The sequence below is a fragment of the Coccinella septempunctata genome, chromosome 8 (genome assembly GCF_907165205.1).
Source record: "Coccinella septempunctata chromosome 8, icCocSept1.1, whole genome shotgun sequence".
In the NCBI taxonomy this organism is placed as follows: Eukaryota; Metazoa; Arthropoda; class Insecta; order Coleoptera; family Coccinellidae; genus Coccinella; species Coccinella septempunctata.
In genome coordinates, this window is record NC_058196.1 from 5,833,796 (window position 1) to 5,848,803 (window position 15,008).

The 15,008-nt window shown below is 34.0% G+C and overlaps 2 protein-coding genes across 2 annotated transcripts in view; one reads left to right on the forward strand and one right to left on the reverse strand.

The window, feature by feature from the left end:
- Positions 1 to 15,008, forward strand: part of LOC123319555 (tachykinin-like peptides receptor 99D) — a 709,883-nt gene that overhangs the window by 242,067 nt on the left and 452,808 nt on the right. The window lies entirely within an intron of this gene.
- Positions 7,725 to 9,640, reverse strand: LOC123319556. Its single transcript, XM_044906603.1, has 2 exons — positions 9,341 to 9,640; positions 7,725 to 8,577 (listed from the first exon to the last, which is right to left on the reverse strand). Exons 1-2 carry the CDS (start codon positions 9,560 to 9,562, stop codon positions 8,377 to 8,379), a joined length of 423 nt encoding a protein of 140 aa, XP_044762538.1. The 5' UTR covers positions 9,563 to 9,640; the 3' UTR covers positions 7,725 to 8,376.

Consider the following 15,008-nt stretch of genomic DNA (forward strand, 5'->3'; position numbering starts at 1 on the left):
CCACCCTATAAAAATACACATTTCGTGTTTGTCTAAGAATAATTAATAATTGACATATAAAGTGATACTTTTCAAAACTCACTGACGTTTTGAAACGTTTTACTTCTCGCAACCAGTTACGCAAAGTGAAATATTTCACAACTGATCATGAAACTATACTTGCTTCCATAGTAACGGAGTGAGAAATTGAATAATTTTCGCCACTAGACGATTTTGAAGGAATCTGCGAGAGAAGCTTTTAAAGACGTTTTTGGTACTTTTTAATTTCCAAGTTGACCACTTTCTCAATTTTCAATATCCATTTCTTGACTTTATAGATAGATATCATTGATATTGAAGATACCACGTACTTTATTTGTGAGATTCAATATGTCGTCTAACGAGAGTGGTCGTGTCGGTAGCGCTCCGCTAAGCGAAAAATCAAAGTGCGGCTGTGAGAACACTGTGTCGAAATGTGCTTCACAGTGCCTTACCTGTATATAGATATACCATCCGAGTTGTGGAAATAGGGTAAAGGAGTGCTGTGAACAAGACCTAATTGTCTTTTCCCAACAGAAGGAACCTGAAAAAAACAGAAATTTGGCTGCCGAAATAACAACCCAAAATTCTCTATCTGCTGAATCTACAAATGTTGATTTATTACTGAAAATATTAAATCAATAAGAAGAAAGTGCTAGTTTATATAAGTTCGAAATATCAACATTAGATAGAACCCTCGATGAAAATGAGGTGATTATTCGAGAATTGAAGATGAAATTAGACAAAAAAGTGATAAACAACATGTGGAAAATAATATGAATTTCAATCCCTTCAGTATAAACGGAAAAGCCAATGTCAAGGTTAGGCAATCCGCAACAGAGGATCATGATAAAGATCGGCAAGAGATCCCAGTACTCGTAACACAACATAAACAAACAAGTTCCGAGAATAACCTAAACCGAAGCAGAAGGAATCTTCATAGAAATTGAAGCGAACAAACCTGCAACATAACAACTAGCCCAGTTACACAAACGTCTTCAGAATGACAAAAAAATTCAAAAACGAGACTTGGAACAGGTAAAACAGAAGGGGATGAGAATGAATTTAATGGTCAAGAAAAAAAAGCTTGGTTCTTTATAAAATGTGTTTTATTTTTTTAACCGGAAACGGTGCCTCGTACAGCAAAAAGTCAAGAAACCGAATTTGCTCCAAATTGAATAAGGATTTGAAAAGTAATTTTTATTGCCGAAAAAACCAGTGGCGTATCATTTTTTTATCTGAAAATATTCAGTCTCGTTGCAGTACGGACGCCACTGGTAGAATAGAAAAGAAATGATATTATGCAAAAAGTGCTCCTTGACGCTCAAAACCTATATCTCAAATTTCATAAAAATATTTCAAGCAGTGTGAAAGTTATTAATAAAAAACATTTTTTTTTCTATAATTTTAACACCCCGTATCTCGGAGAGGAAACATTTCTCGACGTATGTTTATATGACAAACTAGGGCTTATTTTTGATGTAGAATACGTGGTTAAAATTTCTTGGTTATGATCTGAACCACCCTGTATTTGACAGCGTCTGTTTCGAAATAGCGACCACCCCTGTTGGCAGACGCTTACGATTTCAATTCAGTTAAGATCCTAGACCATTTTGACCCAACATTCATCTTGGTAACTATTAGGAAGTTGCTATCGATTTTTTCTCATCTTTTCAATTTTTTTTATCCCATAAGGCGACCACTCTTGCCCGACAGACGGGCGGTTTCAAGTTTTGGTAATAAAGTTGAACCAAAGTGCCAAACCAAACCTTTGGTAACTTATGAGGTAGTTGTTTTTGCTGCCAGCTCTCGGACTATAAGTAAAATCAGTTTTGGCATAAGAACATTGTCAAAGTATATTAGTGAAAAAGAATTGAGGATAGTCTATTTCGCGAACGCCGAGTCAATTTTGAGGTATGATATAATTTTCTGGCGAAGTAGTTCAGCGGTAGATTTAATTTTCAAAGTTCAAAAAAAATTGTAAGAATTATGTGTCATTTATCATTTAGAGGGTCTTGTAGAGGAGTTTTCAGAAATAATAGAATTTTAACTCATTATGCCTCATATATATTTGATTGTTGGATTTTTTTCAAGCACAGAAAAAAGTTTGAAGTATATACTACTCAGCATGATTATAACCCAAGATCAGAAAACCTACACTATCCCATTCATAGATTATCGATAACGGAAAAACATCCTTCTTACATGTGCATAAAATTTTTCAATTCAAATAATATAAGAATTTTAAATAACATAAATGTTTAAAAAAAAGGCTGAAAAACTGTCTTATTGATATTGAGCCATATTCACTGAGCGAATACTTTGTAGCTGAAAATCGTTTGTAGATGTATTTTTGTGACGTCAATTTCATTTGATCTTTGTACGAAGATTCCTTGAAATAAGGTTATTATTTATTGAATGGTACTAATGATGAATATTGTACTATTATTATTTGAATGAATTTTGATTTGATTTGATTTTGATTTATTGATTTATTTATTTAATCTCCATCAGTCGATAACTATTCAAAGTGTTTTCACTATGAATCATATATGGTCCTTCAAAAGGAGGTAATAGTTTTGCGCAAATATCTTTCTTATTATCAGATACTCTTTTAAATTTGATGATGACTGAATCCCATTTCTTAAATATAATTTTCTTCTATTTCTTCTTCTTTATCCTTTCAAGATATTTCTCCCCAATTTCCTTCTAATTTCTTGTAAGATGTCTTCATAATTCCTTTTATCTATGTCATCCCAGTGTCTTTCAGGTTTCATTTGTTTCATCAAAAATGATCGAGTTTCCTCAGTTATTGTATTTGAAATTGAATTAAAAAAAGTTCTACCTTGTATAATTGTAGATCCCAAGACTTGTGATTTCCTTCAACTAATCCTCAAAAATTTCAATACTTCTTCGTTTTATGTTACTTTTGTTTCTTTTTAGTTTGTTTTGAAGCATTTATAAATAAATACATTTTTTTCTGATCGAACCAATATTGAGCTATATCGCCTTAGTTACCATGTTACCATTATTATCGAGCTCGTACACGTGAACACGTATCTTGCATCGTTCTGATATTATTCTTTTGAATAGTTAGTTTTGTGACTTGAAACTTGTGCGAATTTTATGCCTAGTGTAAGTACACCAAGAATTTTTACCGTTTGGGCTTGCTGTTTCCCCTGCGACGATTTTTGTCCATTTTTTCTGGACGTAATATTGTTTGTTTACCTGCGAATTCCTTATCATTGCGCTGAGCTGAACATCTGATTGATAACGGGAATTCCCTAGATTAGGGTGAACATACACGTCCATTCAAGTATCCGCTGTTTCTTTCCCTGTGTTTTTGCCCGTTCCAACCTTGGCCTTTTTCTGTGTGTGCCCTAGGGAAATATGAAACGTCAAATCATATTTCTTTCAAAACGTAAAATCATATTTTATTTCTTTATTTAGTAACAAAATGGAAACTGCAATTGTTGAAATTTCCACTGAAAGTTTTTCCACCAGATACAAAGGAAGAAGAAATATCTTGTTCATAATTATTCGTCGACGAGACTACAGTTTTTCGAGAACATTCCGTGCAGCAGCAGTCTCGGACGATTCTCCCAAAACGGTCTTCAAAGACTGTGATGCTGCAGATGGCTCTCCCTCCACACCTGCTATCATCTTCGCTACCTTATTTTTGTGCAGCATACTGTCAGCCAGATAGCCTTCTGCAACAGACGAACTTTTCCAACCACCATGTCTCTTGAGTGTTGTCATTGAGGCTCCCGCATCGGCAACCAAAGTCGCGGATGTTCGTCTTCCACAATGGCCTGTATACATTTTCGGATTATCTAATCCCAACCATTCAGCAACCTTACTCGGAATTTTTCCGAAGGTATTTTTGCCGACAGGCTGAAGAGTACTCTTCTTATCTCTATAAGCTACGAAGAACCTAAGAACGCCTTGCGGACGCAACGCCGAATACTCCCGCACCAAACGAGCAGCACCCAGATCTTCTTCATCAATTATAGTGAATATTCTGTTTATATCATTCTTGGTTTTTGAGACTTTAATTATGATTACCGACCCACGATCTTCGATATCTGAAGATAGCATATTCACCAGCTCTTGTGTTCTGCAGGCGCCAAAGATTTCCATTATTAAAACAACCTTCAAAATTGTGAATGTAAAAATCTTATCAACAGAGGAAATCAAAATGAAACTTTTACCTTATACATCAAAAAAACGTCATTAGGAGCTTCACTCAAGAATGTCTTGAGCTGCTCCCGGGACAACACTGCTGATTTTTTAGGAACGTATCCTTTATTTTTGTTCTTAACAAATTCTTCGACTTGATCGAATAATTTGACATCAGTTTTTTCCTTCAAATGTAGCATTGATCTTAACATCGATAGTTTCGGCCATAACGTGTTTGGTGAATATTTCTGCGACTGGGGATCGAATGAATTAATCATACATCAAGAATAACAAGAATCAGAGCAACATACCAAATCTTGAAAATATGCTAACAAAATATTATCGCTCACACCGTCCACCAAATTTTTTCTTTTCCACTCCTGAAAGCAATCGTACTCTCTACTGTAGGCAGCTTGAGATTTGGCCGGAACCAAAGATTCACGGGCTTTTGCCGATTGAGTTTCGACGTAGTTCGACATTATTTCAATAATTTTATTTCTGACAAGACGTCAAAATGAAACCAGTCAACCATGATTTTCAGAAACATGGCCCATAGCAACGTTAAAAATCTAATTATTATAAAAATATACAATCTAACAATGATTTCCCCATAACAGATTATTTCAATCAGAAAAAAACTATTAACTACACCACGGGAAATATGACTATATTTCCCTAGTTGTAATAATAGCTATTTAATGAGTATTGTCAGTTTTATTGAATCAAGGTATAGGTACTTCAACATAAATTAAAGTAGAATATCACTTTGTTCAACTGATATGTGGATATTACTATGGATGTGTCAAGGTCTTCGATAAACCTGCAGGCATGCGAAATCTTTACTATGCTGCATGAACTGACACAAAATGATATTATATATTTATTTACAATTTTTGTCGGTCACAGCGTCAAGTTGGTAACACACTTGAAAAACTTGAAATATCTCGCAAACGGAACGTGCACAAAATTCATAACATACGGCACAAATTAGCAGAAAATGAGCACAAAATTCCCAAAACATTTTGATACCAAAATTCAATAGGAGGGTCACCTATTGATACCGGCCAGAATTTTTCTGTCAGTGGAGAGCGTGACACCATCGTAGAACGGATAATTTCACGTAATAGACCTGTGAATTGGCTTCCACATCGTGTGATGTCTCACCTAAAGATTATTTTCTTTGGTGATATGTGACGTCCCACCTAAAGATTATTTTCTTTGGGGATATGTGACGTCCCACCTCTACGCAGATAAACCACGGACGTTGGACAACGCAAAAACGTGTTTATGTGTGAAAATGATAACATAGGTATTTCAACATAACATATTCCAGCTAGAAAAATGTAATTTGAAAATAATTTTTTCCTTCCGGAATAAACTCTCTTTATTTTCAAGAAAATATGGTATAAATTTGGCTTATTCGTTATTTTTGACGTTTGTACTATAATCTACCTCATTTTCAAAAGTATTACAGAATTGCCTTTTGTCAGTATTGCCACCAGTACCACTTTTCAGCAATTGTGAATGCTGCTGTTCTTTCCTTTCACTTGGTATTAGGTTAGGTTAGCATACCGCAGCAACGTTTTCAGATTCAATTCTATCAGTTTCATTCTCCTGAAAAGTATAACGCCGACGGCGACGTACGCTGGTAACGTTATATGGTAATGGAATAACGTCTTGCGCTATCTGGTTCAGATTTTAGTCGTATGGAAAAAACGAATTTTCGTTATCAGCGTAAGCAACAGATGATCGGTAGGTAAATGTTGAAGTTTGTTGTTGACGTAGGTTTCTGATGCTTTTTGGGTTTATTTTATGCAGTTCTTGTGGATTATGTTCGTTTATATGGATGCAAATTCACAGAAATTTTTGTTTGTGAAGTTTGATTGAACTGTTTTGCAAAATACCTTTTCACAGTGATGCTTTCATAATTTTAAAATTTATAGACATGGACTTATAAATGGCCACTATAGTTACCAAGAAAAGATTGGAATTGATTTTGGAATTTAATTCTAGAGCTTCATCATATCTTCTGGAGGATATGTAGAGATAACGTAGAATAATTGGTGTACTGCCTTACTGCCAACCCAATGTCCTATTTAGATGTTTCTACTTTTATGAATCTCAATAAAAAAAGTTTGAATTGAACCCTTTCATTTACTTTTGAAAATAAGTTACATATCATCAATATGAGATTGAAATAGGTACTCAAAATCAAACACTTCATGGAAATTTCTATTTTATTTGACTCTCCCATTCCTGTGACTCATTAATTGCAGATGCACACTTTAAGCTTTAGTGGTAATCTTGAGAAACTCATTTCGTCTCTTCTACTACTATTCTCTTAAGAAATAATTGAATGAATTCCACACAATGTCAATATACCGGTCCGTGTTTCAAAACATAACTCTCCAAAAAAAAATGGCAAAATAGAAATGCTCAAGGCTAGAAAAAAACGGTAAAAACGGTAACGTGCTACATTATCCTCGGAAGATGGAAGTACGCATGCGTCGCAACGTTAATAACGCTTGACGTTATTACCCCATGACGTTACAGACCTTTTCATATCTCTCTATTCGCCCAACTAAGGGCTTATTGAAGTGATATTCAATGGTCCGCTTTCTAATTTAGGATTCGAATGTCTACTGAGGGCATCTGGAGAACTAGGTCTTATATAAGACCTAAAAAAAACGGATGACGTATTTCCGAACTCCTTTTCAGACAAACGAAGGATGGTGAAAACCGTAGCCTCCTACGATTATTCGCCTTTGAGTTATTAGCAAAAAGTGAGATGTTGACGATTTCAAAAAATTGTCATCACGAGGTATCGCTAAATAGCAAGAGATGGACACTGATAATATTTTATGCTGTCCTCAATTGTGCTGGCATAAATGCAAAGGTGATTTTTTCGCTCAATAATAACAATTTCAAGATGAAAAGAAGGCATTCTTTGAAAACGTTAGCTATTCAGTTGTTGACAGAATATGAGGAAATAAGGGCAAACAACAAGAAAAATCCAAGGGAATTACAAGCTCCTAGAAGAGAAAATCAAAGAGATAATGAAGAACCCCCTAACACATAATGGATGCGCAAATTGCCGAAAAGCAATTTGTTTTGAACATTCCATGGAATATTGCGATATCTTTTACTTGCTCAATGAATGAAATTAGTTCTGGTTTTTTGTATATCATTATTCCTTCTTTTTTCTTCAGACAAGCTTCATTTTCTTTGAAGAAATACAGAGTTGAAGTTTCTTATTGCTATTTCACAGTTCCAGTTTCGTTTTGTTGATTATGTTACGTCACTGCTCTTTGTGAGGTGGCTCCACCAAATTTAAATAAAAGATCATATATACTTCAACTAGTACGTAGATGATATATTCACTTTATGTAGTATCCTGCAAACAAGAGATAAGGAGAAAAGAATTAAAATGTACATAAAAGCAAGCAATTTTATTAGAAATGTCAAATCCACAATATATACAAGCAGTGAAAAAGCGATATTTATTTTAAATATTTCATAATTTGACTTGAAAATTAAGTTGCTTCTTTTTCAAACATTGGAATTAGGGATGATATTTTAGCGAATTTTTTCTTTGTTCAACTTTTTTTTTTCTGGGATCTTCGAACTTTGAATCATGAAAGATTACCACAAACGATTTTTTTTTTGTCATCGAGAGCTACATTCTCTCTCAAAATGAGGAAGACTTTCATTTTCTTGGGTATTATGCAAGCCCCACTCAGTTTCTTGGAATATACGTTGTATCTTATCAATAACGTGGCTTCATTTCGTTCGCATTCACACGAAACAGATCATCACTTTCTTCGAATTGCTTTAATTTCCGACGTAATCTCTAGACGACGTCTAGTTTTTTTTTGATTTGTCATTGAATATTGTGTGAGTTGAATACCCAACGGTTTTATCCTTCGGTTGATTTTTCATCATTATCGTTTTCTTCGGAATATTTCCAATAGCTAAATGAATTAGCCACTTCGTCGCCGCTCAAAAAAGTGAATTTTGATGTTTCAATAGGGTTTGCAGATTCACTGTTATCTTTTTTCGAAATATTCTGTTCATTTTTCGATTTCAACTTTTTCTGGTATGTTGTCAGAGATTGTAAACATAAAAACGAGATCCTCATGGTTTTACATTTGAATGGGATATTTTCCTCTTTTTAGATCGTTAGCTCTCCAAATCATAAAAAAATGTATCGACTCCATTTTGTCGTCTGAACAATACTAAATCACAAAGGGCTCTCCTAAATTCCACTCCATTCGCCTTACTTCTCCTGAAGGTGATATTCTTTATGCAGTAATTTGGTGGGGTTACAAGTTCAAAATCGTTTTTGGAATACTGTTTTGTTGTGATATCCACACAGGTACACTGAAAAATAATTCAATGTTACTCAAAAAGCCCACTCTAATAGATAAAACAGAGAAGATCACTAGAATTCAATTTTTTTTTACTCAAGAAATCTATGGAAACATGGTCATTCTTGAGGAGATTTCTTGTATAATTCCTCATTGTTCAAAAACTTCGATAATTTTTTCTTGAAGAGTAAAAAGATACTTCCGTAACATTTTTTCAAATAAAATAAGTTATAAATAAGTGGGTAGTCGACTGTTTTATTCAATTTCGATTCATAGATTTATTAGGTACGCAGTCAGAAAAACAATCAAGTGAACTCTCCAACTGGAGAATTGGAGAAGATTTGGAAAAGAAAGCCCATGCAAGTTTTGTGTGTGATATGGATATAATATTGGGTCCGCATTGGGTCATATGGTGGATTTGTAATTTCTAGTACCTATGTCGGGTCAGGAGTATTGAGCAAAAATCTCACAATGATTGTGACTGTTTCATGGTTAATCAAATCTAGTCAGTTGTCATAACAAAATAATATCTGCTGAATTAGAATTAATTCGAAAGCATATCACCCGCTTATATTATGATCATACCAGCGAGTGTTATGTATTCATTGCTTTCCTGTTAGAGATATATTATTGTTTCATTAATATCTGTTTACCCACCGAATAAATTTTAGGTCTCTCTCATTCATTAAAATAAGAAGGTACTCATTCTGTACAATTCTTCAACATAAAATGGAGAAAATATCTGAATGAAGGACATGTAAGTAATTGACACTCACTTCAATGCATATCCTGCGACCATCGTGTTTTCTACACTTATCTTGGAATCGAGGTGTTGAATAAATTGTATATTTAATACTATCGCTGCCAACGCAGCCCCATTCAATCTGGTATTGGCCAGGACCAGGAGTAACTTCTGGAAAATAGATAAATATAAGTATAGGTATCTCAAATTCTTCACGGAATATATTTGTGGGTATATTGATACTGCAAAATTTCATGAAAAGCGGAAGGAATATTTATATTGAATTTTAAAGAATGCATGATATTCGCGCCATTTACAATTACCTTTCATTAGAAAATGAGATTCCTACATCTACAACTGGATGAAACAGAGGTATTTTTATGCGATTGATTTCAATTGAAGAAACAGTTTTCTCTTAGGATTATAGGTATAATGAAACAAAAATACATATTCGTTATTTCAAAGGATACATTCTCGAATTGCAATTTTTTCGTATTATGAAAACATAGTTCTTGCCGAAATCAGCCGATAATATATATTTCTATTCTTTTCTCAAGGTACATTAATTTTAAATCAATGAAAATTTTTATAATCACTCATAATTCATAGCCTCGGACGAAGATTCACGGTTCGAATAATACCGATTGAAAGACGATACCAGAATGGATTGTTGAAAAAAAGCGGTCATGTGAAGTGAATAGAAAAATCCTGAAAATTTCAATCCTTCCCAACTGTTACGTAATCTTTTGTTTTAATCGATATTTGTGGAAATGTTTCAATTGAATAAATTCAGAGAATTACAAAAAAATTCAAATAAATTTTTTTGGAACAATTCAGAATATCAACATTGGCATATTGTAGTTATGAAAGAAGAATTCACACGGAAGTGAATGAGAGTAAGTACCTATATGAACGAAAACTTACAAAAACTATTAACAATCGGATTTCTGATTTAACGAATAAATAATATATTGTTTGCAACACTTTACAGGAGTATATACCACGAGACTTTTTTTCCATCCGTATAAGCCGTAAGGGAAAAATACTATCAAAATGTTGGGTATTGCCAGAACACTCGAACGATCAGTAAAAGTTACGAATATCACAATAGTTTTAACTTTACTAGAAAAGATGGCAGCACTTTACGAACGTCTTTTCTCAGCAGGTTTCGAATTGTATCGAATGGCGAGGTTTTTCGAAGAATTTGTTTCTGTGGAAATTCATCGAAAAAATTGTTGCACCTCGGAAAGTGAGTAGAATTAATGAACATTCATATTTCACTGAGTAAATTTTTCTAAATTTTTTTTCATTCGACAAATAAAAAAATTTCTGGCTTTCCGAACAGACAAGCTGAGTGAATTCAATTTTAATGAAAACCTCATTTGAATCAGTTTTTTTTAAGGTAAGATATACCTTTTTGAACTGATCACTGAAACGGTGTAGACCTCTCTCAACGCCTTCAACTGATGAAAGTGAGTCAGTTGATACATATAGAAGTTTGAAACTAGGAAAAGTGAAATTAAAAAAAAACATACCTTTATTTTCGATGAATCGTTTGCTCCTTGCAAAAGACATATTCATAACTTCGTTAGTGAACTTGTGAAAAAAATTGAAATAGAGATGGTTGAAAAAAAATTCAACTTCAACTAGCACTTTGTTGGAGAACTGAACTCGAAATGTAATAGAGCTTGTGATATTTTTCTTTTTATATTTTCAGCAAGGTTTAGGCAGGTGATTTTTAAGCACTGTTAGATGTGTCATTTCTATTATAATACTAAGCATCGAATTATCTTAAGTATCTGGTCAGTTGAGTTGATGAGACAGAGAGTAATTGTACATTTGCTGATAATGCAAAAATCAGCTCATTATGACTCGCCTAATGCTGAAATAGTAATTTCGACTATTTGGAATCAATTTTTATACCAATTTTTTAATGCACCAGGAAATATTGGTTGGCGTTTTATTATTTCTGGCAATTCTTGCGAACAAATTTGAAACAAATTGAATTACATCGCAATAATCAATGGAATGGCTCTCTCATTAGTCTACTCAAAAGTAATTGATATTCTGAGAAATCTTTTTTCTACAGAGAATTATCTACATAAATTTCTTTGAATATGTTCTGGTACATTTTTAGTTTTCCAACCATAAAGCATGAGTGAAAAAATCCTGTCCTCCGTGAGTATTGTAGCGATGATAAATTTGTTTACAGAATAAGATTTTAATACTGCAAGGCTTCTTTTCTACTGGTATAATTTCTTTCCTCTCTCCATTTGGTAGAAACTTTATCTGAAACAATAATCCATAGCCGAAAATGGGAAAGAAAAAATGAATGATACATCTGTCATCAAATTGATTCGAAAATCTGGCGATAACGAAAAAGAAAATTAATGATACATAAAAAACTTGTTCTCCTATTGCATCTTGAAATGCTTCTACTTAAATTAATAATATTCCAAATCTTGCTTTTGATTGGGATCGGTCTTCCCTGTTCTCTAGTTGGTCGAGGAAAGCTACAGGCCACAGACCCTTATGATGGGGTCCATCATATATATATATATATATATATATTGGATCCAGACGTGGACCGAAACGTCGACCGAGAATAAATGTAGTTTTACATAATACAGCCTGTTTTGATCCAAGAACCCATTAACCTTATTGGAGAGGTATATATATATATATATATATATATATATATATATATATATATATATATATATATATATATATATATATATATATATATATATATATATATATATATATATATATATATATATATATATATATATATATATATATACCTCTCCAATAAGGTTAATGGGTTCTTGGATCAAAACAGGCTGTATTATGTAAAACTACATTTATTCTCGGTCGACGTTTCGGTCCACGTCTGGATCCAAGTAAAATGAAATCAACGATTTGCTCCTGCGTAAATTCTTGCACTAATTTGTCAGGCAACAATTTTTTCTAGTTAATTTGCTCCTGACAAATTAGTGCAAGAATTTACGCAGGAGCAAATCGTTGATTTCATTTTTAATTGATTTTGTTTCAGAGATTGGGGGTGAAAACCTTAAAAAGTTTATGAAGAAATGCAGAATCCTCCCAGAATAAATTTCAATCGATACATGATTTTGCTGTTCAATACATTTGTGACGAGCAAACTGGAGTTTGGATGCATTGCTTGGAACCCAATATACGATTGCCATACACATCACAATGATATATATTTCGAGAGCTGGCGACGAAAATCGGCAAAAGATTTGTAATGGATCATAATTAAATATGAGTTAGTTTTGATGGTGTATATGAATCAGCACCCACGCTAAAAGGTCAGGTAGTGGAACATCTGACGGCGACGCTCTTTGATTTATATAAAATTACAATATCCGTACTTTGGGGTGACTGCTGACTGCCTCTCTTCTATTGATATGTGGTCTGAATATTTTATTCACAAATAATATATGATATTTGAGCAGTAAATACAGTTTCAGCCAATACAATTCTTTTGAAACAACATGGTCAAGGCAGCAACTTATGTGGTGTACTGACACATCGCGTTTCACTAAAATGAGATCTGACCACTTTTTCAAGTTTTCTGTTCTATGAACTAGTGAAAATTTTCAATCATTACAAAATACTTGTTGAGTGTGTTGTAATTTCATATACCTACATCAAAGCGCGTCGCCGCTAGGTGTTCCACTACCTGACCTTGAGAGTGGGTGCTGACTTATGTACACCCTCAATACTAAATCATATTAAATTATGCGCCAGTTCAAAACTTTTGCCGAATTTCGTTGCCAGCTCTCGGACTAATGGAGGCTGTTCAGAGAAGTTTTTTCGAGTAAGATCATGCTGTTTTGTTGAATAAATTCGGTGCAGTTAAGCATGATGTCAGGAAGGGCGTTGTTTGTTTGAGGTTCCTTCATGGACCCTTGAATGGCACATCTACTCGCTAGAGTAGGATTTCATGTAGGACGCCCAAGTTCTAGACCCGTACGCTTGTTCAACCTTACTACGCCCAGAACAAATATATTGTTTCAGTCACGTGTGTACAATATGATTTTTTCTAAATTCAATCAGATCTCGCATCTCTGTGATATATACTTTGACAGACAGTCCTTATTAATTAATATATTACAAGGACACCACATATATACAAGAGTTTACATAATTTGTAGAACTTTTTAATTTTTGTGGTAATTTCACTTCTAATCCCACAGCACTCAGAATACAAAAGGTTATGGCAGAAGGAGTAATCAACCCCACAATATCGCTCAATAAGCCAGACGGATAATTCACCGAAGGAGAACAGGAACGATCTTTCAGTTTTCCCAAAACAACCTTCACAGGTAGTAAACCCATAACTAGATACAGCAATATAGACCAAGAATCCTCGTAAGGAAGATTTGGATATTTAAAAGACTATGTTTGGAGTGGGCAATGAACACCTTCAATCTATATAGATCACCAGAAGTGTAAAGAAAAATCCTAGAAGAGATTCGTCTTCATCTTCTGAAGATAACCAGAAGCTGCTTAGAATGAGTCATATACGCAAAAAATGGAGAAGGACAAAAGTTCCCTTCACACCAAAATGGGGACCCACAATCTTCAAGAACAATTAATTCAACATCGTTTCTATCGAAGACGATGAAGAAAGTAGTAGATAACAACATAAGAACATAGAATCTGGAAAATACACCAATTCACAAATGCCAGATGGCCTACAGGACGACCGATCAACAAAAACTGCTCTGTATGACCGTATGACTCTATAGCTAGGTTCCTGGTCCCTCGGGAACTAAAGGAAATGAAGAGGCAAATACACTTGCCTCTAGCAACAAGGGAAGTTGACGTTTATTCATCCAGTGGAATAAAAAAATTTTAATTCACAAGTGGAATGAGATGACATAAGCATTAGCGGATAAAGCGATACCTTTCATGTCAATTTATAAATCCGATAATTCTCTGGAAAGTGCTATCGTTTGATTTCTAATTGAAGTGGAAGAAAATTCACGTGAGTTATAATTTTTTTTCATTTAAAAAAATAATAATGACAATATCAGTTAAAATAACACCATAAGGGCACTTCAATCGGACCTGCTATTGCTCAAGAGACAGAATCCACTTCTTCACCTAACAGACTTTCGGGATGACCTTGGAGCCTAGGAAGCTAAATCATTTCAGTAGTGCAAATACAACTTGGTTTACTTGTATACACAGTTGCCAGATTTAGGACGCAACATTATGCGTCGTGTGAAAGATGTATATTGACTGTATATCAGTTTTCATCATTTGAAGCGCCCTCGAAGCGGAATTTGCGTGAACTAAAAATATACTTTAGGTTTCATGAGACGCACTTTACTGCGTCTGGAGATATGTTTTTCAACATAGAATAACTCTTTTATCAAAAGATGAATGAAATCTATAGTTGTTCCAAAGATAGCTCTCGACGTCCTTCACGATTTGCGACCACCCCTGCCGTTGAATCCCTCGAAATACCAGAGAAAACTTTGAAAAACAATGCTGCGTCCGGTATACGGACGCAGTATTATTCAGGACGCAATAGTGTATGGCCCAAAGACAATGTATGGACGCAACATAGTATGCTGGATAAATATATATATATATATATATATATATATATATATATTTATCCAGCATACTATGTTGCGTCCATACATTGTCTTTGGGCCATA

Coding starts and splice junctions, on each gene's coding strand:
- LOC123319556 (XM_044906603.1), bottom strand. CDS start 9,562: ATGAAATTTTGCAGTATCAATATACCCACAAATATATTCCGTGAAGAA. Junction 8,578..9,340: donor GTCGCAGGATATGCATTGAA/GTGAGTGTCAAT, acceptor ATTATTTTTCAG/TGTACCTGTGTGGATATCAC.